Here is a 26,551-nt window from a genome sequence, read left to right on the forward strand (position 1 = left end):
GCAAGTGATATGTTTTCTCAGGTGCAGCAGAGAAAAGAATTCTTTCCACTCTCTCAGTTCACCTTTTTGGAAGCTCTGCTATGGTAACCCATGCTAGTGCTTCCTGTAATTGGCTACACAGACACCCAACAAGTAACCATCTAGCGATTGCTGGAGAGGAAAAGGAAGGCTTGTTGACGGTTTCTTCCAGATGTAGAAATTTGCCATGAAATTCTGTACTTGGAACTAGATCTGGAAATAAAGACATGAATAACCTTTCCAGTTACAATAAGTTTTTTGTTTGTCTGCTTTGTCTTGTTCTTAGAACTTATGGGCTTGATAGAGAAAAGACAGTTCTTTCATTTACATGAGTTTATTTCCACTTACAGGCCATGGTGCCAGCTGTTCCCTTCAGTGATAGTCTCCTTTTCTAGATCTTTCCGTAAATGCCAGCTTTTTCTCACCCTTCATGCTTTAAGTCTTGTTTTAAAATGACCTCCTCAAGGTCTTTTCTGATTACTGAAAGTAGGCTTCACTACCAACAATTCATTCTCTAATCAACCATGTTCTTTGCTTTGTGGCATTTATCATTCACTGGAAGTATTTTATTTTTCCTTTTCATGTGTCACCTGTCTCCCCTCACCAGAGCATACATTCTGAGAGGCCAGAATATTTACTTTCTTATATCCTCAGCACCTATGATGGTGCCTAACATGTAGTAGGCACATGATGATATTTGTGCAGGAATTAATGTGAATGAGAAATATGTGCTTGCTATTTATTTTCACCTATGGACTTAATTTTTAAGGTGACTTTAATTTATAGAAAGGTTTTAATTTTATCAAGATATTTTTTGACTCTCGTGGTAATGAAAAGGGACCAATTTACATCTCTATAACAGAAAACACATAGGAGTTGAGATGGCAAAATGATGTAGTGATTAGAAAGACAAACATATGAGCCTAGGTTTTAATCTCGGTTTTTCCATTAGTAGGGGTGAGACCATGAGTGAGGTATCCAACCTCTCTGTTCCTTAGTTTTATTATTACAGAAATTATGACAAAGGGAAGACAATAGGATTGGGAGAAAAGGAAATGAATTAATGTACTACAAACACTTAAAATAATGTCTGCCCTGTGGAAGGCCTCTGTAAGTTATTTATTGATATTATCACATAAAACTACTGTAAATGCACATTATATGCATGTGCAGCTAACTTTTTATGAATTTTTTCACTTGTCAGGAGTAAATAATCATACCTACTTTATGGAATCATGGTGAGAGTGATGAAGTGTAAAGCACTTAGAGTAGGGTCTGGCATAGTTAACACTCAAAAACTGTAGTTTTTATTATCATATGCAATATATTCAAATGACTTTTATTCACTTGCTCTTTCCATTCCCCATCTTTTTTTGTGTTTGTGCTACCAGACTGTGATCTTTATTCGTGATAGAAATTCTCATGGGCAGGAGGTGTCAGGATACATTGACTATGCCCACAGGCTAAAGATCGAAGATTTTGAAGTTTATTTTAGTGGAAAAAGAAGACTTCTTCCAAAACCTACGGATATGAGGTAAATTGTATGTACTTCTCACACCCTCAGTAAGAGAACAAGCTCCAGAGAGGTATGATAAAAGATTCTTACTTTCTGTTCTATGTCATGCTTAGAGTGCAATATATATATTATATATATGTAAGAGTAGCTTGAATAAAAAAATTTTTTAATTTAGATTGGAAATGAAGATAGATGCACTTTTTCTGTTAACAGTCTAAGGAAGAGAACTTTTCAGAGATGAGGTAAGTAAATTCTCAGTGACATTCCTTTTAAATGCCAAGTAGAACCTAAAAATGGCTAATCTCATAAGGCTTTTGCAATGAGATTGGGACTTGGTCTGCGTGGACCTGGTCTTCTTAGCAGCCTCAAGAACTGTCCACCTAACACATTCTCCTCCCCCCCTTTTTTTGGCCACCAACCAACGTACAAGCCTTTGATGAGCTTGCCCTCATTTACTCTCATCACTGGCCTATTCTAGAATTCCTTCCCACCCATCATTCTTTTTATTATTGATCCCTTACCCCTTCTTCTGGAGGTCACATATCCCACCTAGATGCATGGCATGTCATTTAACTTCTCTCTGTAATAATCTCTTTTTGTATTTTGGCTGTATCTATCCTGCTAACTTCAAAGGTAAATTGATAGACACTTTTTTTTTTTTTTCCTGCACCTGTAACTGAATTCCTGGGTTCTGCTGGAGGAAATTTTAGGAAATTTCACTAAGGTGTGGATATCCAAAAATATTCTTAAAATATTCTTAAGTTTCATCACTTCCTCAAGATCTTTATCATCAACTCTTGAGACTGATTCCTCTCAATATATGATTTGCCTCACATTTCACAGATTACATTGAGTCTAAACATAGAAACTACCAACTGATCTGTCTCTGTCGATCAAACAGACTTCCTCATTAGCCTGCATTCTCCTTGTAGTGCCCTTCTGATTAACTTCAGTAATGATTCCATTCTGGCAGCCATCAGCCCCTGGGCCCACCATCCATGTTCAGAATATGACTTCTGCTACTTGGTACACCACCATGCTATCTCATCCATTAGCCTATCTCTCAGAGGGCCAATTTGCTGCAAACCAGTATACATTCTTCCAACTCAGCAAGACCTACAATTCCTCAAGAACCATGAGGGAATATATGACATAAGAATGATTTGGGGGGCACCTGAGGGACTCAATGTTTGGGCATCTGCTTTTTGCTCGGATCATGATCCCAGAACCCCCAGATCAAGTCCTGGGAAGCCTGCTTCTCCCTCTGCCTATGTCTCTGCCTCTCTCTGTGTGTCTCTTATGAATAAATAAATAAAATCTTTTCTTTTTTTTTTTAAAGAATGAGTTGGAATTTTTTCTGGTGGCATTTCTGAAACAACATAGGTCTGACCTTAGGTGGCTACACCCTCTGTTTTTAGAAATAAATTTATATCTTGAAAAACAATTAATAGTGCATTCTTACCAAGTGAAATATTCCGTTTATACATACATCTAGTCTCACAAATTTTTTAGAGATTCAGAGAAAAAAATAACTACTTGTTCTATTTAGAACTAATTTATTCAACTTGTTTTTCATGCTTTCGATCCAACTTTCCACTGAAGCTATACTTCATCTGTTCCCCGTTTTTAAAAATTCTCAAACTTACTTCCTCAACTGACTCCTTTATCTTGCCTCTAAACATGCTGAAACCATTTCTATTAAAAAAAAAAAAAAAAGAAAAGAAAGAAAGAAAAAAAAAAAAGGAAATCTCCTTTGCATTACAACTCTTCCACTGCCTCTCCTTTGGTTTTCAGCTAAGCTCCTCCAAATAGTGTGTCTCCAATTCTCACTTCTCATGTAGGCGCTAACCCATGGTAATTATTCTGTGCCACCATTATTCAAATGGATTGACTCCTGCTAACATCACCAGGTACTGCCAACTTCGAAATCCCATAGATTATTTTCAGTTCTTCTCTTACTGAACTTCCTTATAGTATTTGATTAATGTTGATTAATCATTATGCTGAATAATTATGTCTTCTCGAAACTATTCAAATAACTCTTTTTTCTTTTCAGAATCCCTCATTGAACTCTCCCCCCTTGTTTTTTCATACACATTGGCATTCATCAGAGTTCATCCTTAGACTCCTTTTCTTATCATATATATTTTCCTGGGTGATTTGATCATTTTCTTAGAGGGGAGTTGTTCTTCACAGCTGCAACCTTAACACAGATCTCTCTTTTTATTGCATATTCCATTATCCTACTGTTTACTTTAGAGAACGTTCTGTGTATCCCAGTAGGACCTAAAACTTATTTTCAAAATTAAACTCATTTTAACCTCTGTAGTTTGTTCTTGCTTCTGTATCTTCCATCTCGGCAAATGGCACTGCCCTTGGAACTCAAAGCAAAATCCAGATGTCATCCTAGACCTCTTCCTCTCTACCACCACTCAACAACTGATAATTTACTAAAAATACCATATTCTATAACCTTAACATCTTTGTTTATATTAAAGCAAACGTAAGATGTGTCCTTTCACCTGTTAGAATTGTACATACTAATATTTCAGTATGAATCTTTATCTGATGACACTTTAGCAGAAAAAAACATGACATTATCATACCCAACAAATAATTCCTTAATATCCTCTAATATCTGATTGGTCCTTATTCATATTTCATTGAATGTCTTAAAGTTATCTTTTCACAGTTGATCTCACCATATCAAAATCCAAATAATATTGTGTTTTCTTATTCTATCTTTTGTAATTCTTTTCTTATAAAACAATACCTTCCTTCTTTTTAATATTTTTGTACTGTTGATTTGTTAGAGAAACCATGTCATTTATCCCAAGAAATGGCTCATATTCTCAATGTGACTGATGACTCTCATGCTGTTGTTTTACATCCTACCTCTATCCTTCTACTTCCTGTAAAATGGCTTGATGAAATAATTTTCAGTTTTTTTCTTTTTAGGTAATAATATTTAAAATGTGAAACTCTGTGAGCTTGATCTGTGAGTTCAGATGGTGTCAGTTTGATCACTCCACTATAAAGTTCCCCATTGTTTCACCCAAATGGTTTTAGCATACAATAACGAAAGCTACCTAAATATTTTTACTAAGGGTTGTGTAATGGTAATTCTCTAATTCTATCATTCATTCTGCATTTTTCAACTAGAATTCTTCCATAGGGAATAACTTTTCCTCATCACTTAATTTGGTTACCCTAAAATTGAATTCAGTGCAGGAAGAAAGATAAAATAAATATTTGATTATTTCCCTAAATTTGTGGAAAAAATGCAAAGCCAAAAGAACAAAAGAGTACACAGATAATGCCAAATTGTTTTCAAAGTGTTTCTGCCAATTTGTATCCACCAGAAGTTCTATGTAAATTCTCTACTCAACATTTTTTCCCCACTGTTGTGAGTTATGAATGATCTCTCATTGTGGTTTTTAACTTTCATTTCTCTAAACTACTAATTAGGTTGGGCATCTTTCATTGGTTTTTCATATTTCCTTTCTGTGAATTATCTATTAAGACTTTTCTTCATCTTTTCTATTGGTTATTCTTCCTTTTCTTATAGATTGTGAATTATTTTTATGTTTTGAACACTGATTAATCATTTGTCTCTTGTATGTATTGAAAAATATCATCTTCCCATGTGTATTTCTCCTTTCGCTTCTGTTACATTGACTTTGATAGTCAGAAGTCAGAAGTTTTGATGGATTAATACGTTTTACTAATCTTTTCATCCAAGATTTGCATTTTTTGTGTTTTGTTTCACCAAACCCTACCTTTATGTAGGGCAAAAAGATATTGTCCTATTATAGAGTATAGTTTTGATTTTTATTTTATATCTTTAACCTACCAAGATTAAACATTGTATGTGATGATTGGGTAACGGTCCACTTTTTATTATTGTTTTCCTGTATGACTAATAATTTGTCCTAGAGCACTTACTGGAAAGTTCACTATCTTCTCTCCTGTGTATACAATACCATTTGTGTCTTAAGTTAGGCTCTGTACATTTTATGTACAGTTTATTTCTAGGATCATTCTCTAGTTTTAGTGGTCTTTCCGTGAAATAATATAATCTTGCTCATTTGGTATATTTTAGTAATAGTTTTTGAAATAAAGGCAGTTCTTCTTCAGAAGCATCTACACCATGCGTGTCCTTTACTCCAAAATATAAATTTTAGAGTCAGCTTGTGAAATTCACACACACAAAAAAGCTGTAATTTTGATTGGACTTGCTTTTGAGTTATGATCAATGTACAATTAACTGGCATCTTTATGATATTCAGTCTTCCATTTATTTACTTATTTACACCTTCTAAAACTTCTTTTAATAATATTGTGTAAGTTTCCTAATTAGTGAGTTTTATCATTTTTTTTTCTCATGGATGCCAGGTCATTTCTGAACTTTTAAACAAAGTTGCTCTATTCTGATAATTCCACTGGATGATTTTTACCACATGAGTTTAACTTAAGCCATCCATCAGAATCAAACTTCAGATTTTTCACTCAAGTGATTTCACACCAATAAATAACTAAACAGTTGCACCGGGGGTGAGGGGGAATATCTTTGGAATATAGATTTCCATACTTAGTTCTATTCAGAACTAAAACAAAGACTTTAAAATCAAAGATTCACTTACCTTTTGACATACTATTCTATTCTGTATAGGAAGAGATATTATTTCTGTGATTGGAATCTTGTCTTGTGGAAAATAGAAACTGTGGAAAACAGAAATATTGACAGCTATGACTATTATGAAATACAACAGAAGAGAGAGCTCTGAGAACTTGATGTCTTGTCAGGTCAGACTCCATCCTGACCATGTGTTTAAGATTCAGAACCCTCCTGTCAGTATATGTAAATACCTTACAAGCGAATGGCACGTTGCAGGGCAGGGAGTGCACACTTACCTACCACAACTTAGTGAAATAGATTCAAGATGCATTAATGCAATCTGAGAGAGGAGAACATAGAGTGAGCCACTTGCAAAAGTCCACAGTAGAGAAACCATGATGAGTAAGAACAAGTCCTTAGAAATTGTAATTCACTGCTCACCTCTAGAACACTATTCTGAATTTTAAAGTTTTTGTAGCCTGAGTGGGATTGCACTACACAGAATCCTTGAGTTATGTCCTGCCCCATGTCTAGTGGCTTACATTTCCATATTTATGTATCCATATCATTTCCACAAAGATCTGAAGTCTGCCTATAGAGCTCCACCTATCCCTCAAGTAAACTGGTCAGGAGGAAATGCAAGGTTTTCTTCATGTTTCTCTTTGGAGAGTCTATGAAATATTCATACCCTTGACCAAGGAATGCCCCTAAATGCTAAAGCTTTGAGATATTATTATCAAATTTCCCTTGCAATCCCATTGTCTGTTTTATTAAAATGTTTAACATGCCAAACTTCTGAAGTTAGAATGTAAAGTTGTGCTTATCCTGTGCTTAAGTGGGTTCTTATGAAAGCGTCTGGTTCTCAAATTTAAAAGAAAAAGGAGTAAATGACTCAGTTCTTCTGCAAGAAGTATGTAATATATTGCCTATTTTAAGATTATTAATATTGTTATTTATATTAATATAAATATGGTAACTAATTAGTAGAATATCAGTTTAGTCTCTTCAACAGATATTTGCTGAATTTGCCAGAGAAGGAATACTTTGGATGAAAAAGGATTCTGGTAGCTGCCAGCTCCTTGATATTCAAAGTGTGGTCCTGGACCAGTAGCACCAGCAGTAAAGCATCTCAGGCTCTAACCCAACCAGTGAATCAGAATTGGCTTTTAATATGATCTGCAAAATTTTATTATGCATATTAAAATTTGAAAAGCATACTGTAGACCTGTGTTGTCCAGTCGAGTAGCCACTAGACACATGTGGCTGTTAAGCACTTTAAATGTGATTAACTCTGAATTAAGATATGCTAAAAGTATAAAACAAATACCTGATTTTGAAGATTTATCATAAAAATATTAACTATGTTATTAACAAACTTGCATTAATGACACGCTAAAATGATATGTTGGATATATGGTTAAATGATATGATTAAATGAAATATAGTATTATATTTACATATATTATAATATATTATAAAATTATTTTGAAATATATTATTAAAATTATTTTCATTTTTTAAAAACTTTTCTTTAGTGTGGCTACTAGAAAATTTACAATGACATATGTGGCTCGTGTTTATGGCTCAATTAGATAGATAGATAGATAGATAGATAGATAGATAGATAGATAGATAGATAGATGATAGATCTGTTCTACTTGTCCTCAAAAGTTCAATCCCATCCTGATCTTTAGAACCAATATTAATCTTAGATAGGCATGATGTAAGAAACTGTAGACCAGGGATCACCAGTTAGTTATGTCTGGCTGCAGACATGTTTTGTTTGACCTACACTATGTATTTAAAAAATTATGTCAGTGCTTTAGAAACAGGAAATGTCGCATAAAATATATTGGATTTGCAGATTCTCTTAAAAACTAATAAAATCTTCCCACACTGAGCCTGCATTCTCTCATTGCAACCGTGATTTGGAATTAAATAAAACTGCCTCCTGAGATGGGGTATGTTCTCACCAGATTAACATAGATATAGCCTTGACCGTTCACACATAAAGGCATCTGCACCGTTCCCCTCAGGTCACTCATTTAGAGTATCTCCTGCGTTCTCCCAAGCATTTGAATTTCTGACTACTAGCCTAAATTACTATCTCAGATGTTAGAAGTTATATTTACCATTAGCCCAGTCAGGCTCTCTGTTGTTCTACCACTGGGTGAGTTTAATTTCAGCCCTGGGGCTCTCTCAGGTGGCTCCATACTACTGAGTGAAAGTCTGAGATAATTATGATGCTGATAAAAATCAGCTGAGCATCTATGTGTACAAGGCACTGAGCTAAATAATTTATATTCATTATTTCACTTACTCTTTACAACTGCCTTATGGCTTACGGATTTTTTTTCGCATTCTTAAATCAAAGAATGTGCATCATAGAGACGTTAGTTCGCTTAACCCAGAGCTATCCACAGATACATCTGCATTCACAACTAGAAACCTAGGACCAAAGAGAGATCTGTGGAACCCTCAATACTATGATTTTTAAAAATCAATACATGACTTTACTCTAGGACTTTGTTATGAAAAGCTATCATTTTCCCCTTCGGTCTCAAATCCGTATCTAGTCATTGTCAGGTTGTGTATTTCTTTCGCAGATGTGTATCTGACTTAACAAGACCTAATTTAGGATTGTTTTTCAGAACTTGAAGCAATCCTGCTATCCACAGTTAAGACGGGAATTTCAGCCACCCTGTATCCACCCTTGCCACTTCCTCCTCTCGTGGAGCTTGGCAGAAAACAGCCCTTTGTACTTAACCAGGCTTTTATTTTCAGTCACCATGAGTAAGAATTACAGTGTCCCACAGCTTTGTGTGTGGAAGAGCTCTGGACAGAACTCTAAAAGTGGCCTTTCATTGTGGTTTCGGCCTAAAAGTCTTTAGGGAAAAATTGGCCCTGATTTGTTGAACCTCAGTTATGTCCCAGGATACTTTTAGAAGCTATTCATATCCTCTGAACTGTGGTTCACATAATTTTTGTAATATTTATTTGGGATTCTTATACAAATAAATTTAATTTTCCAGTACTTAACTCATTTCAGTTTCTCTTTATCCCAAGCTAAACATTAAGTACTATCTCTCATGGAAAACTCAAGGATGGAGAGGAGAGGTCCCCAAAGCTATATTCAGATGCACCTCCTCCTCCCTGTCTATATAAAACAAGTATACTAGAACTAATAGTACCTACTGAATTCTTACTGAAATATCTGCTTGTACTATTCTATGGTAGAATTTTATTCAGCCCTGTTTAGCTGATTGCTTAAAAAAAAATCAAGGGTGCCTGGGTGGCTCAGTCAGTTAAGCATCCGCCTTCAGCTCAGGTCATGACCCCAGGGTCCTGGGATCAAGCCCCACACTGGGCTCCCTGCTTAATGGGAAGCCTGCTTCTCCCTCTCCCTCTGCCTGCTGCTCCCCCTGCTTATGCTCTCTTTCTCTGTCAAATAAATAAATAAAAATATTTTTAAAAAATCGGAATACCATAACAATCATCTGGTAGTCTCTTTAATTGTCTAGAATGTGCTTCCCTGAAGATCATGCTCTGGGTAAACCTTAAGTGAATAATTAGAGATCTGAGACAACCTCTAGTTTATTGACAACAATTACTGTGATTATGCCAGGCTTATTCTTTTTTTTAATATTTTATTTATTCATGAGAGACAGAGAGAGAGATACAGAGAGAAAGAGAGAGGCAGAGACACAGGGAGATGGAGAAGCAGGCTCCAGGCGGAGAGCCAGATGCAGGACTTGATCCCAGGACTCCAGGATCACACCCTGGGCCAAAGGCAGGCGCTAAACTGCTGAGCCACCCAGGGATCCCAAGCCTATTCTTTACGTGAGATTTTTTTTTTTGTGACATTTAAAAATTTTGGTAAAGTATATGTAACATAAAATGTAGCATTGTAACCATTTTAAGTGTACTGTCCAGTGGCACTAAATACATTTAAATTGTCGTACAACACTTCCAGCTTATTATGAAGTTATCTTAATTTTGGAAAAGTTCAAATAACAGTACAATAAAAACCAGCATAGTCACCACCTAGACTAAACAGTTATTCACATTTTTCAAATTTGCTTCAACTTTCTTTAGTATGTTGCTGTGTATATACCATTTTAAAATAGCTTGCACATTTCACCCCCAAACATTTCCCATGCATCTCTCAAGAATAAGAACATCCTCCTATATAACATCACTATTATCATACATCAGAAAATTAGTAATTATTTCCTACTGTCATCTAATATATCCAGCTCATATTCACATTTTCTTGTTTCAAAATGTGTTTTATAACTGGTTTTGTGAAGCATCATCCAGTCAGTGTTCAGAAATTACATTGCTTATGTCTCTTTTTTTATATATAAATATATTTTTTATTGGTGTTCAATTTTCCAACTTACAGAATAACACCCAGTGCTCATTCCGTCAAGTGCCCCCCTCAGTGCCCGTCACCCATTCACCCCCACCCCCCGCCCTCCTCCCCTTCCACCACCCCTAGTTCGTTTCCCAGAGTTAGGAGTCTTTACGTTCTGTCTCCCTTTCTGATATTTCCTACCCATTTCTTCTCCCTTCCCTTCTATTCCCTTTCACTATTATTTATATTCCCCAAATGAATGAGAACATATAATGTTTGTCCTTCTCCGATTGACTTACTTACGTCTCTTGACTGTCTTTTACTCTAGATATCACCTTCCCCTGTATACCCCAACAAGGTTTTTCTCTTGGTCATGATACTGACTTTTTAATGAGATAAGGCCAGTTGCTTTTTACATTGTCCTGAGTTCTGGATTTGTTCAGATGTTTCCTTGTAGTATCTTTTGTTTCTCTCATCCCTGTATTTTCTTTAAAATGGGAGATAAGTCAAAAGGCTTGATTGTATTAAGTGTAAATATTTTTTCACTAAAAATTCTCTATTGGTGAGTAACTTCATATTGCATCATATCAGGAAGCCCCTAATGTCAAGTTGTCCCATTATTAATAATGCTCAGTTTGACCCCAGTTAAAGAATTGCTAAATATCTCCTCCAAAAAGATTTTCATTTGTTGGCAACGTTTTTTTAGTAGCTGAACTAGTATGAACTAACATTTATGTGTTTATACAAACTTACTTGTTTGTATAAAATTTACATTTGTAATAGACAAATAGTTTAATAGACAAAGACTATTAGCAAATTTACCTTCGTATCCAGAATTTTTTCATTTAATTTTCTAAATTAGAAGAAAAGATGGGGGATCCCTGGGTGGCGCAGCGGTTTGGTGCCTGCCTTTGGCCCAGGGTGCAATCCTGGAGACCCGGGATCAAATCCCATGTTGGGCTCCCAGTGCATGGAGCCTGCTTCTCCCTCTGCCTGTGTCTCTGCCCCTCTCTCTCTCTCTCTCTCTGTGTGTGTGTGACTATCATAAATAAATAAAAATTTTCAAAAAAAGAAGAAAAGATGGCATTTGTCATAACAGAATTCAAATAGTGTTATAGTGTGGAGCTATCAGGGATCATAGACAACCTCCAGTGTGCAAATAAACTGCACCAATGTTGTACTTATGTATTGTTCAGAACTCAGACCTGGTTTCCTAGAGAATCTGGAGAATCAGGCCATTCCACAAAATGCCAGACCCATTATTTTCATTGAAAAAGTAATTTTGTCGTATGTAACCAAAAGAAATGGGGTCATCAAAGAAATATCTCCACCCTCCTGCACCTTCCTTGTGTCAGCTATATAATAACCATCTCCTGTGGATTAATAAAACAAATGGGGGCTCCCCATGATCACCTTCATTCGGATGCCTTATCTGTAGCCATCACGGAATTTAAAAAGTAAATTAACATGATACCTTGGAGAACACATCTTGCTCTCACAAGTAGTAGGCAAAATCGGTTTCTATTCTTGGAATACATATAAGTCAATACATTCCAGGTAGAATCTGCTTAAAAGTCCAACACTTATGACTTGGGGAATACTAGAAATTTACTGATGACTGGAAATATAGATATACAAGGATTCTTGAGTGTAAATCTCACAGATGAAAAGATTCATGGCTTGCTTAGCACAAAAGAGTAGATGTAACAGAAATGGGACTAGATCCTAGGTCTCCTAATCCCTAGCCCAGATTCTTTTAACATTCCAGCATGCTGTGTATTTATCTATCTGTACATATGACTCAAGAATCTGTATTTTGCTTTACTTCATTGTATTTTAGAAACAGTGCTAGCTTACTTCGTGATAAGCAAAAACTAGTCCACTTGCTCTAATTAATTATTACAGTCCCACATCAATCTATGCCATTTTCCCTTGTCTATGGCTGAGTTAACATGCAAAAAACTGGAGAGTGAAATCACATGGACTAAATCCAAATCTATCTACAGTACTTCCTATGGGGGAATTCTGAAGCCATTCTGGAATTGAACTTAACAGAGAGATTTATTGCTCTCTTTCCACCCTGATTCCCACTTACTGCAGAAATTTTACTCTCCATGTTAGAAAAATCATCTCAAACTTCAAAAGTTGAGATTAGCAGTCAGTAAGACAGAATTGTGCTTAAACATTTTTTTAAGATTCAGAACAATCAAAACCTTCCATTAAATGAAAAATGCAGATCCACGTCTCTGTCTTGTTTCATGTGTCTAACTACTTCACTTCATGCTTTAATTCCAAAGAACCATTCACTGTTTCCTAGATATATCCTGATCTTTCAGGACCCTCTACCAGAAGTACCCATACCCACATTCTCCACCCACTGAATCCTTTCTTGAAGACAAAATTCAAGTGTGACCTTCTTTTCCAAACTCTTCTATTGCCTGTACTGAGTTCACCAATATGATTCCATATCATTGTGTCTACCTCTTTTCCTTTATATCAGTTACAACATGATTTTGCCATGTTTACCGCGAGCTCTTCAGCATGGAAACAACCATAGTGTTGAAGGTTTCCTGTGTGAAATATCTGTACCTCCTCCCCTCTCATGGCTGTAACTGCCCAGTAACTGACACAATAATCCCTATGGGGAGCCATTCAACAGATAGTGACTAAACACCTTCCACACACCAAGTTCTAGGACCAGGGATACGACTACCAGAAAAAAGTAAACATTTTCTCATAGAGTTTATAGTCAGTAGAAAGAGATAGAAAATAAACCAATGACAAATATATCTATCCATGTATATGTATGTATACATACACATATATGTTATATGGATTTATGTTAAGTAGTTAAGTAGAAAGTTCAGCATCTATACATCTATATGAAATGTCAGAGCAAGATAAGTGCTGTGGAGGGAAACAAAGCAGGGAAGGGGATGTCTGGTTGCCATTTGAAATTAAGATGGTCATGGAAGACTTCACTGGGAAGCTGGCACAGGCACAGAGACCTAAGGAAGTGAGCCCCAGGGGGAGCAGGCAGGGGGACAGTGTAGGCAGAAGACATAGGCCCTGAGGCAGTCTGTGAGGAGCAGCAGGAGGCCCCTGGTCAAGCAGGCTAGGAGATGAGTCAGAGAGAGAACAGGAGACCATCACATAGGTAAGGCCTTACCAGGTGTAAGGACACCATTTTTACTCCAAGTAAAATAGGAAGCCACCAGAGCGTTTTTAGCAGTGGCACAATATGATGCACATTAAATTTTTACACACTATTGCTATCTGCAGAATTGACAGAGCAAAGATAGAGGTAGAGGAAAACCAGAGCCTGCTGGAGTCAAAGTCAGCTTTGTCAGTGGTGGTCCAACAATTCCAAGCACTGTTTTCTGAGACAGTTGGTTCAAGCTTTGGTTCTTAAACTTTACCATGCCCCTGAATCACCGGGAGTGCTTGTTTAAACCAGATTTCTGGGCCTTGTTCCCAGCAGCCCTATCTCGCTAACCTGCTACCTTGTGAAGGCAATGTATCAAAGAGAAAATGCTCCAAGTAGCTCTGTGCTGACTTTTCAATGCCTGGACCCTACCCCTGGGAACATATGGCTCAGAGAAGTCACTTTGTCACCCTTCAATTCATACCTCTCCTATAGAAGTCCTCTTCTTGGGAAATGTGGGGCAATATGTTATGTGTATGTAGTTGTACCTCTGTTGCTAAGCTAAGGCCTGGCATCTATTTATTTATTTAATAAATAAAAATATGTTACTTCAATGTTTGGATGAAATGAGTAATTTTTACTAAGGAAATCTTTCACCCAATTTTGAATAATTTCAGTATATATGCTGCCAAAGCCAGCACTCAATGTTGAAAAATCTCAGATATCAAGGTTTTACTTAAAATATTTACTTATGGGGTGCCTGGGTGGTTTAGTTGGTTAAGCGTCTGACACTTGATTTCAGTTCAGGTCATGATCTCAGGATACTGGGATCAATCCCTGCATAGGGCTCTGAGAAGGGAGCCTGCTTAAAATTTTCTCTCTCTCTCTCTCCTTCTGCCCCTCTCCCTTCTCATGTGTGCTCTCTAAATAAATAAATAAATAAATAATCTTTATAAAAAAATAAAAAATTAACATATTTACTTGTAAAACACCTTAACATTGTGGAAAACAATCCAAATAAAGAGAAAAGTTAGTTGTATATTGATTGCTTTTGCTTTGGGGTTAATTTTTACTTTTTAATAACTCCGGTATCTGGCACAATAGTTTTGAAACTGAACTGGCCATTAATACTATAGCAATTCTGTCAAGGGATTATTGTATTTATACTATTTTATTATATTGTATTTTAAGTCTGGATATTTTCCATCAATTGACAAAATTTGCTTTGGTGGTAAGACAGAGTTTTCACTAGATTTGAAACTGTCAGATAACAGGAGAACATTTTCATAAGTATTTTCCAAGTCAAATTCCATCTCACAGCATGAAGTGAAAGAGAATAATTAAAATTTTGGTATAAGCTTACTTTCATTGTTTTCATAAGTATCCAAAAATATAGCGTGCGATATGTACAGAGTCTCTGAATTTCCATCTGGCATTAGTATAGAAACAGTTTTCTTTGTATTATTGAATTCCCACTTGGTTCTAGTTTGTTACATAAAAGGAATGCATGGGAGAATGTGAGACACCAGGGCTTATTGCTTGAACTTTAAAACTTCAACTGCCAAACTACTTATAAAATTAAATTCATTTCATCTCCAATTTTACGAAATTGAATGAAACAATGTGAAACCAGTTTCCTCAAACAATATAGGATTTCATTTTCAAATATTACAAAATGTCACATAAATTTCAAACCAGGACATTTTGAAAAATCAAACTGACCTTAAAGATTTTGTTGAAAAGAGAAAATCTGTGTATTCTTTTACATTTTCCCTGTCCCTACTTTTAGAAGTAAAAATGGGTCATTTTAAAAGGACTAAATAATTTAGTTCAATTTAATGATATCTCAGTTTATATCCATGGACTAACTTGAAAAGGATGAAACAGAAACCCTGATTCAGTTTTGCCTGATCCTTGACTATTTCTATGGGAAGATCCAGGAACATATGGAGATTTCACACCCAGTCCTAAGCATGTTCAACTGAAGTAGTCAAACCCAGCTGAGTATTTCTCAATAGTAGTCAAACCTAACTGAGTTTTCCTGAGTATTTGACTTCAGAAACAATTAATATAATTCTTTGCCTGCCTTTCCCACATTAGCAGAATTAGATGTTATTTAGTTATAGGAAAGGAAAGGAAATATAAGGAAAGCAATAAACAAGTCCAACACGAAAAGGCAAGTCACTGGGAATGCCGCTATACCATACCGTCTTATTAGTTCCCATAATCTTATTCATTATCTTCCACCTAACTGGGAAGTCTGTAGTGTCAAACCTTTGGGATTTTCCTGTTTAAACGATAGAGGAGGGCAGCCCGGGTGGCTCAGCGGTTTAGCGCCGCCTTCAGCTCAGGGCCTGATCCTGGAGACCCCGGGTGGAGCCTGCTTCTCCCTCTGCTTGTGTCTCTGCCTCTCTTTTTCTCTCTGTGCCTCTCATTAATAAATGAATGAAATCTTTTTAAAAAATAAATAAACAAACGATAGAGGATTCTGGGTCAGAATCTTTCTGGGTCCAGAAAAGACCTCAGTCTTTTGACTATGATGCACTATCAAGACAGTGCAGAGAAATGAACATGGAAAGGAAAGGAAGGGAAAGGAAATGAAACAAAATGAAAGGAAGGGAAAAAGAAAAGAAGGGAGAAGGAGAGGACGAAGGAAAGAAGCTGGGAGGAAGGAAGGAAAAGAAAGAAAAGGGAAGGAAGGTGGAAAGGGAGGAAGTAAGGAAAAAAGGCTTGAAGTTTATTCAGATACCACTGAGAAATCTTGAATCTTTTCTTTTTATGTGTGAATACATGAAATGAGTCCATTAAAGGAGAGCCTTTGCCTTGGTTCTTCAACTCATATTGATTAAAGCCCGTTTAAAGGCATTTGGTGTGCAAAAGCTTCTTATCTTGATGAAGTCCTAATAGTTTATTTTTGCTTTTGTTTCTCTTGCCTTCATGGATGTATCTTGCAAGAAGTTACTGTGGCCAAGTTCAAAAAGGGTGTGGCCTGTGTTCTCCTCTAGGATTTTGATGGAATCTTGTCTCACATTTAGATCTTTCATCCATTTTGAGTTTATCTTTGTCTGGTGCAAGAAAGTGGTCTAGTTTCATTCTTCTGCATGTGGATGTCCAATTTTCCCAGCACCATTTATTGAAGAGACTATCTTTTTTCCAGTGGAGAGTCTTTTCTCCTTTGTCAAATATTAGTTGACCATACACTTCAGGGTCCACTTCTGGATTCTCTATTCTGTTCCACTGATCTATGTGTGTGTTTTTGTGCCAGTACCACACTGTCTTGATGACCACAGCTTTGTAGTACAACCTGAAATCTGGCATTGTGATGCCCCCAGATATGGTTTTCTTTTTTAATATTCCCCTGGCTATTCGGGGTCTTTTCTGATTCCACACAAATCTTAAAATAATTTGTTCCAACTCTCTGAAGAAAGCCCATGGTATTTTGATAGGGATTGCATTAAATGTGTAAATTGCCCTGGGTAACATTGACATTTTCACAATATTAATTCTTCCAATCCATGAGCATGGAATATTTCTCCATCTCTTTGCATCTTCCTCAATTTCTTTCAGAAGTGTTCTATAGTTTTTAGGGTATAGGTCCTTTACCTCTTTGGTTAGGTTTATTCTGAGGTATCTTATGCTTTTGGGTGCAATTGTAAATGGGATTGACTCCTTAATTTCTCTTTCTTCAGTCTCATTGTTAGTGTATAGAAATGCCACTGACTTCTGGGCATTGACTTTGTATCCTGCCACACTGCCAAACTGCTGTATGAGTTCTAGCGATCTTGGGGTGGAGTCTTTTGGGTTTTCTATGTAGAGTATCATGTCATCGGTGAAGAGGGAGAGTTTGACTTCTTCTTTGCCAATTTGAATGCATTTTATTTCTTTTTGTTGTCTGATTGCTGAGGCTAGGACTTCCAGTACTATGTTGAATAGCAGTGGTGGGAGTGGACATCCCTGTCTTGTTCCTGATCTTAGGGGAAAGGCTCCCAGTGCTTCCCCATTGAGAATGATATTTGCTGTGGGCTTTTCGTGGATGGCTTTTAAGATGTTAAGGAATGTTCCCTCTATCCCTACACTCTAAAGAGTTTTGATCAGGAATGGATGCTGTATTTTGTCAAATGCTTTATCTGCATCTTATGAGAGGATCATAGGGTTCTTGGTTTTTCTCTTGCTGATATGATGAATCACATTGATTGTTTTACGAGTGTTGAACCAGCCTTGCATCCCAGGGATAAATCCTACTTGGTCATGATGAATAATCTTCTTAATGTATTGTTGTATCCTATTGGCTAGTATCTTGTTGAGAATTTTTGCATCCATGTTCATCAGAGATATTGGTCTGTAATTCTCCTTTTTGGTGGGGTCTTTGTCTGGTTTTGGAATTAAGGTGATGTTGGCCTCATAGAACGACTTTGGAAGTATTCCAACTCTTTCTATCTTTCTAAACAGCTTTAGTAGAATAGGTATGGTTTCTTCTTTAAACGTTTGATAGAATTCCCCAGGGAAGCCATCTGGCCCTGGACTTTTGTGTCTTAGGAGGTTGTTGATGACTGCACAGCAAAGATACAGTCAACAAAACTAAAAGACAGTCTACAGAATGGGAGAAGATATTTGCAAATGACATATCAGATAAAGGGCTAGTATCCAAGATCTATAAAGAACTTATTAAACTCAACAGCAAAGAAACAATCCAATCATGAAATGGGCAAAAGACATGAACAGAAATCTCACAGAGGAAGACATACACATGGCCAACATGCACATGAGAAAATGCTCCACATCACTGGCCATCAGGGAAATACAAATCAAAACCACAATGAGATACCACCTCACACCAGTGAGAATGGGGAAAATTAACAAGGCAAGAAACCACAAATGTTGGAGAGGATGTGGAGAAAGGGGAACCCTCTTGCACTGTTGGTGGGAATGTGAACTGGTGCAGCCACTCTGGAAAACTGTGTGGAGGTTCCTCAAAGAGTTAAAAATAGACCTGCCCTGTGACCCAGCAATTGCACTGTTGGGGATTTACCCCAAAGATACAGATGCAATGAAACACCGGGACACCTGCACCCCGATGTTTCTAGCAGCAATGTCCACAATAGCCAAACTGTGGAAGGAGCCTCGGTGTCCATCGAAAGATGAATGGATAAAGAAGATGTGGTTTATGTATACAATGGAATATTCCTCAGCCATTAGAAACGACAAATACCCACCATTTGCTTTGATGTGGATGGAACTGGAGGGTATTATGCTGAGTGAAATAAGTCAATCGGAGAAGGACAAACATTATATGGTCTCATTCATTTGGGGAATATAAAAAATAGTGAAAGGGAATAAAGGGGAAAGGAGAAAAAATGAGTGGGAAATATCAGAGATATTAGAGGAAATATCAGAGGGAAATTATAATTTCCCAGAGACTCCTGACTCTGGGAAACGAACTAGGGGTGGTGGAAGGGGAGGAGGGCAGGGGGTGGAGGTGTCTGGGTGACGGGCACTGAGGGGAGTACTTGACGGGATGAGCACTGGGTGTTATTCTGTATGTTGGCAAGTTGAACACCAATAAAATATAAATTTATAAACAAAAAAAGTTTGAATATTTTTCCTAAGGTAGGAGAAGTAGCAGGACATGGCAACTCAGAGCCCTTTCTTTCTCTGTAGCCAGTATGGAAAGAAGATCTGCCCCAACCATCTGCACATCTACAGTAAATTCCTGGCAGAGGATAGCTCCTGATTTTTAGTAATATTTTTTAAACCGATTTAGGAAATCTCTAGTTAGGACTGCAATATATTATCAGTCTTTGATGAAAAAATGGCTGTTTTGTTAACCACAGAAGAGATTATTTCAAAAGAGCATCACTTTGTAAATGCAGACTGTTTGAAGTTATTTTTAAAGAAGATGATAAGGATTCCTGGGTGGCTCAGGGGTTTAACACCTGCCTTTGGCCCAGAGCGTGATCCTGGAATCCTGGAATCCTGGGATCAAGTCCCACATCGGGCTCCCTGCATGGAGCCTGCTTCTCTCTCTGCCTGTGTCTCTGCCTCTCACTCTGTTTTTCATGAATAAATAAATAAAGTCTTTTTTTTAAAAGAAAATGATAAACTACTTTTTACCTCCAATTCGATTTTATTACTGTTCAAATCAGAGAATACATTATTTTTATAGAATGGAATATGTAAGACATTACGGCAGTGGTTTGTTGACATATGTATGTATACATATGTATATATGCACACACATAAATATGCCATGTATGTATACATATTATAAATATGTGTCAATGAATATTATGCTGCAAAGAAAGTAAGATTATTTAAATATTTTAGTATAATTTCTCATAGAACATTACAGTATAACCAGGTCATTATAATTTACTAGACTCTTAGAAATCCTCAAAGATGAGCCTTTTAAATGAATTACGTGGCAAAGACAAAGTGGGAGAACCTAAATCTTTGGGGAGATGACATTTCCTATCTTTTGGGGGATAAACTATGGAATGTTGCAAACATCTTCTGTCTTGATGACTCTTGCCACACTGGGACATCCTGACCTTAGAAATCATGTCATGTCTTGTCTGCGGATGGGCTAGGGGTAAGAAGTCCTCAATGTTGTCCATACTTGTATTATTAGTCTGCATAGTCCAAGCAGAGATTTTTTTTTTCCTACTGGCCCAAAAAAGCGCCTAAAATTCCAGAGAACTTGGAGAATGGAAAAGGGAGAAAGCTAACTCTACTTATTATCCAGAAGGCGAAATTTCTAGTTCCATCAGTTATATAGAAAAAAATTGAAATCAAATGTAAAGAACTTTATCATGAGAAATTTTTATTAGAAATCATTCTGAGATATTACTTTTGTCTGGATTTTTTTCTTTCTAGTATTCCTTTATTTGTGGTGGTATGTAATTACTGATATTAAATTGATATCTACATAGAAACAAATATAGATATATTAATATGTAGAAATATATACTAATATTGATATATAGACATATGTTGGAATAGATATTGAGATACATAGAATTAATATTAATATTAGCAATATTAAAATTGATATCAATATAGAAACAAATATAGATAAATATGTAGATCCTAATACAGCTTTTTTCAAAATTTTGATCCTGGTCTTACGCAAAATTTTTTCAATAGCTCTAAGAAAATCTTTGTTAGAATAATTATTTCAATTGCTGTAAGGAAGTCTCTCAAACATATTATCAGGGGGCTATCAGTCATTTCACAATGAAATCCATTAAATAATTTTAATTACCCATAACAGACAATAATGTAACACATAATCATTGGTCTCAAGAAACTTGATATTATTTCCTTCATTTATATAGAGATTCGTAGAAAATAAAATTAAATTTAAATTTGTACCTGATCAGGAGCATGGAGAAGCATTCTCTGAACTTCCCAAAGACATATACACTTAGGAGAAAATCTATCACTGTTTATTTGATTATACACTTCATGAAGGTATGTTATTTAAAACGTTATCTTAAAATAATTCTCATAATTTACCTGTATGCTTTAGATTATATTTGGAGCAAAAACTGTGAAATGCAATTACAAAACTGTGAAATGCAATTACTTAATTATCTATGAAAGTAAAGGAACAAAGAATAGTTTCCTAGTTTTGAATATATTGTTTTTGGAAACGTTGCAATTATTACTCTCTGCCAACCATGATGCTAAGTGTTACCTGGCTTAATGCTAGGATATGACTGGAGGAATGAATATTTTTGGCCTGAGGAGCTCTGGCTCCAAACATTGCTTCTGAAGAAATGGTTCAGAGTCAAGCTGGGAACAGTTTCAGCTTTTTCAAGAGTCTTGGAGTGCATATTCACAAGTCAATGAGTGAGGTTTGCTGGAACAAAGACATAAAGACACCTGCCTCTTTCCACCTCATGGCATCCCACCCCAAGGCCCCAGTTAGATTGGCAGGTGAGTGCCTTTTGCTTGGGTACTATGAGAAAGGCTTCTTAAGAAGTTCTAAATTGGGTAATTTCATCTTTCTCTTTCATACCCTGGCAAAGAAAATGCTGTTTCCCCCCCACACATTTTCCTTGAAGGATTTTTCTTTGCAGTTTGATCTTCCTCAACTGGTATGATAAGATCTGGAGGGACCAATATTAGAGATTGAACCCAGATAAAGAGGATGAGGGGCCCATCAGCATGTTTGCTTTAGGCTTTAGGTCAATCCTGCTTCCAGGAAAGCATCCCTTGGTGGTGTCCCACAGCATGGCCTAACTCTTGAGACAACACATTGGGATGCGTGACAAAAGCCTAACAATAGGGATGCCCGGTAGGTCAGAGGTTGAGTGTCTGCCTTTGGCTCAGGTCGTGATCCCGGGGTTCTGGTATCTAGTCCTGCATCGGGCTCCTTGTGGGAGGCCTGCTTCTCCCTCTGCCTATGTCTCTGCCTCTCTCTCTCTCTCTCTCTCTCATGAATGAATAACAAAATCTTTAAAAAAAAAAAAAAAGGCCTAATAATTAAAAAGCATGTGTGTATACATCTTAGTGAGAAGAACTTGAACCTTCTGGTCTGCGGTGAAACTGATACTAATCCCCAGGGAACCTTGTGATATGTGCCATAAGAAGCAAGCAATGAATAGCCTAAGCCTTTGTCACAGGTAATAAAAAGCACGTGTTAAAAATACGAGAAAAAATATTTTACTTTGGGAGACGAATAAAAAGTGTTTTGCAAGAGGATAAGCTTTTGTTTGAATACCTTGCTTTATGATATTTAAAGTATGTGTGAGCTCATGAGATTTTGCATGAAAAAAGTTCGTAATAAAAACACAATCCAATTGTTTAAGTCAAAACAAGACCATTTTTAAAAGACACACTATTCCCACTCCCTATCCTTTTTATATTAAGGTCCCTATTTCTGGAGATTGGGAAAAACTGGAAAAGCTTAATTTAACTAACAGTCTTACTTTTGTTGCAATGCAAACCTATTTATTACTTGACTGCCAATTTTCAGTATTTCAACCATTTGATCATTTTAACCCATCAAGTTAATGGTCAATATATTTGAATCTAGCCCATTCAGTGAAAAAACTAGGAATAAAAGAAAATAGCTATTAGACCAAACTTACCAGGAAGCTTGCCCATAACTGTGGACTGCCAACTAATTCCTGCTCCTGAACTGAGACTGCTGGGCCGATTTCCATTGCTCCTTCTAATCATTTAAATAATCTTAACCAGAAAATATATATGTTTTGAAGAGACCAGAATTCTAAAGACTTGGATGTGCACAGCAGTGAGATCTCAAAGAAATCTCCTGACAGTGTTTTCACTCTGTATCTCCCTCACCTAGATTGGTGCCAAAAAAGCATCAAGTCGGCTTAGAGAAAACTGCCAGGAAGCTGAAGGGACTCTGCATCCCAGCACCTTGCTGCAATGCAAGAATGGTTCTGTTAGTTCCCCTTGGCTTTCAGTGCACTTTCTCTATGGCAAAACACTCATCCCTGCGATTTTCATTATTTCTGTGTATGTATTTTCATCCCAAGATTAACAGGCAAAAGCAAAGTGTTTTCAGATTTTGCTCCAGAAGCCTGGAGTGTCTTGTTCATGGGTGTTTGAATTTCTCAAGTCACAAACTCTTCTGTTCTCTCAACGGTCCATGATAGCCACGAAGTCAGCGTGTAATGAACTGTGGTGTTGCAGTTGAGACACTTTACGCCTGTATCCGATGACAGCTTGACTGCAAGTCATGGACAAATCCTGCGGGCTACATTTATCAAAGCTCTGTAAATTGCTGCAAAACACAAAGTCAATAATGCTTAATTTATTTTGCTCATAGGATGTCCCATAGAGTTTAAGCTTTACAAACATTTTTTTCTGAGTGCAGGTTTTGTTCTCCCCCACTTCTTGTTTAATATTTTGAGAATATGGATTTAATATGACATTCCTACCTGCTTAAGTAACAAGGCTTGGAAAAAATTAGTGAAGTGATCCAAGATAGAGTTGCTTTCATGCCAGAATCTTATTCTTGCATACTCTGCTTTGGTGATGCACCTGCCCCTACCCATTAGAGTCACCAGAGAGAAAGCATTTCCTTAAGTACTGCTTCTCATTACATCTCCAGGTCAAAATGTCCTTTGGAAGTTAGTGTGCAAGCCAAATTGCCTTGTTGGTATTAGTGTACCATGCCTCGGGTAATGCTGCTAAGGTTAATTGTCAGTAGATGTATTTACAACAGCAGATTGCAGGTTGGTTCATGTTACCCTTAGGTACTAATGCTCACCTCTCTCATTACTGCTTTACTCTTGTGTTTGATCTGTATAAAAAACCTAACTCTGGATTTAATCCAAATGTTTGGAAGTACATTTTAAATTTACAAACATTCATGCTCCTATGTGCACACAAACACACAGACACATATGCATATTTTGCCTTAGTGCCACCTGATCTGAACGCTCAAGCAATGAGTCATATGATAACACTGACATTATGTCTCCCAAAACTGGGTCATCTCATATCATGCTAAGGGCTTTGTACTCTCCAAAATACCTGCAGATCTTTCTGTAATTCTCACAGTTCTCCCCAATTTTACAAATGCAAAACCTGTAATCACTTACTTAGAATAAACATCCACAGTGGCAGTTGTGAATTTAAATTCACACATCTATCTTATCAATTGCCTTTATTTTTCTATTACTTGAATACTAAAAACTAACTACATTGGGTTCAGCAGGCACCAAGCTTCAGTAGGTGTCTAGGGTGGCTCATTGCAGAGTTCAGTATTTTCTACAAGAGTTTATCTGGATATTTGTTATAAGAGTTAGTTTTTAGCTTTAGCACCAGATTAAAATCTGTAATTTAATTATTATAATAATTTTAATGATAAATTCATAATTATTATTCTAAACAGATATGGGGCATAAATCTATTATGTAATGGCCTAATATTTCAAAGAAATATGTATCACTAATATGTAATTTTAGAATCCCAGAAAACATTTTTTTTGAAAGATTCTATTTATTTATTCATGAGACACAGAGAGGCAGAGACATTGGCAGAGGGAGAAGCAGGCTCCATGCAGGTAGTTCGATGCACAACTAGATCCCAGGACTCTGGGATCAAGCCCTGGACCGAAGGCAGATGCTCAACCACTGAGCTACACAGGCATTCCCCCAGAAAACATTTAAATGAGAAATGTAATATGCAGTATATGCCTTACAGTTCAAAATTTTCCTTTCTGAGAAAGTTTTTTGCATTATGCCTTACCTTTCTTAAACTTCAAGTGGAAAAATAACTTACCATAATTTTTAAATTCTTATTCTCTTTCACAGACTGAAATATTTTGATATTCTAAAACAATAAAATCTCTGTGATTTTAAAAGGCACAAATGGGTTACATAAAATTTAGAAAACCAGATGCTTTTAAATCCTTTATTCAATTTCAGTATTTTTTGGAAACAGGCTTGCAGCAATAACAGGTTTTTTTTAATGGCTCAAATTAAAATATTTTTTTTTGGAAACCATAAATGGAATTCAAACAACCTATTATTTACTATGTTTTGAATAACAATCACTTGAGTTAATTCATGCATGATCAAGTTCACCAATTCATATTTACAACTAAAACAAATATGTGAAGAAAAGATTCAGAAAAATAAAATACATGTTCAGTCATAAAAAGTCCTCTTAGACTAACAGATCAATACACCAAAGTTTACATCTGAACTTTATCTACAAATAGTTTATTTTATATAAGTTATCGATTTCATTAAAACAGATCATTGTTATTATTGGCTACTCTATAAGTAGAATAGCCTGGGAAATATGAACTCAGAGTTCTCTACAACATTTGTGCCATCCTTTCCAGTTCTCAAAACAGATTACCAGAAGTGCTTCCAGATTTTAAAAAAACAATAATTTGGATAACTTGGCATATGTTCAATAACCCTTATCTTAATAAGCTTTTCCTAATCCTTGGCTTTCAATTTCTTGACTCACTTCAAACTCAACATTTTACTCTTAAAATATTTGTATTTAAAATATTTAAGCATTTACAATTGAGAACTACAAAGTATTTAAATAAAATGAAACATAAGTTGTCCCATTCTATGTTCCAATATCTCTGGTCTGTTTCATTATTTCAGGGTTTATCTTGTTTTTGTTTAATTTTGAGTTTTCTAAGCCATCTTCTGTATCTTTTCTATCACCATTCTTTTTTCTGCCCTTCTCTACCTTTTTCACTCACACATTCCTCCCAATGTATTCTGCAAAACTCACATCCAAAGACATTATTCTGACATAAATACAAATCAGTTTACAAAAATATTTACATCATATATGCAAGTGAGTGTGCTGACTGAAAAAAGGAAACAAAAAAATTTTGGTTTAATTTTACTACTAACAGTATTTTGATAGATCTGGAGCCTGGTATCTATTCCAAATGGTTTGGGTTTTTTTGTCATGCTTTTTGGGGGGGGGGGGTTGTTTTTTGTTGTTTTTACCATTTATTTGTCTGTATGCTAAGAGGAAATTTGAGTGCATTCATCATCCAAATTGATTTCAAGCATAGGTTTTTAGGTAAAAAATTGGCTGCAATAAGATTCTGATCAATTCCATAAATCTCGTGATGACTTTCATGTCATACTAAAGTACATCACACCAACCTTTAAAACCATGTCACTATATCAAAGAAAGGAATCAGAATTCCTTCTCTCAGAATCTGCACAATATTATAAGTACTACAAGGGGAGAATGATTTCCAAAAAAGTAAGGTAATAAGTTAATATTATTTAATAGTCAATTTTAGAGAGCAAATACTAAGCATCCAGACCCTTAAATGGAATGATTGACTTATTGAAAATATCAAGTATTTTATGGACCCTTCAATCAATCTGTCAGAGAAAAAATAAATAAAACCATAATGTAATGTTTCAT

General features: G+C 36.2%; 1 protein-coding gene across 17 annotated transcripts in view; it reads left to right on the plus strand.

Moving 5' to 3' along the window:
• CFAP299 (cilia and flagella associated protein 299) overlaps positions 1 to 26,551 on the plus strand; it is a 628,121-nt gene that overhangs the window by 508,457 nt on the left and 93,113 nt on the right. For 16 of the 17 annotated variants that reach the window (XM_072810634.1, XM_072810641.1, XM_072810643.1 and 13 more), the window contains one exon: positions 1,410 to 1,552. In XM_072810634.1, coding sequence (XP_072666735.1) covers positions 1,410 to 1,552 — 143 coding nt within the window. Of the gene's footprint in view, positions 1 to 1,409; positions 1,553 to 26,551 lie in introns of those variants that run through there. The other variant, XR_012023431.1, reaches the window with a different exon arrangement.

The sequence above is a fragment of the Canis lupus genome, chromosome 33 (genome assembly GCF_048164855.1).
Source record: "Canis lupus baileyi chromosome 33, mCanLup2.hap1, whole genome shotgun sequence".
NCBI lineage: Eukaryota > Metazoa > Chordata > Mammalia > Carnivora > Canidae > Canis > Canis lupus.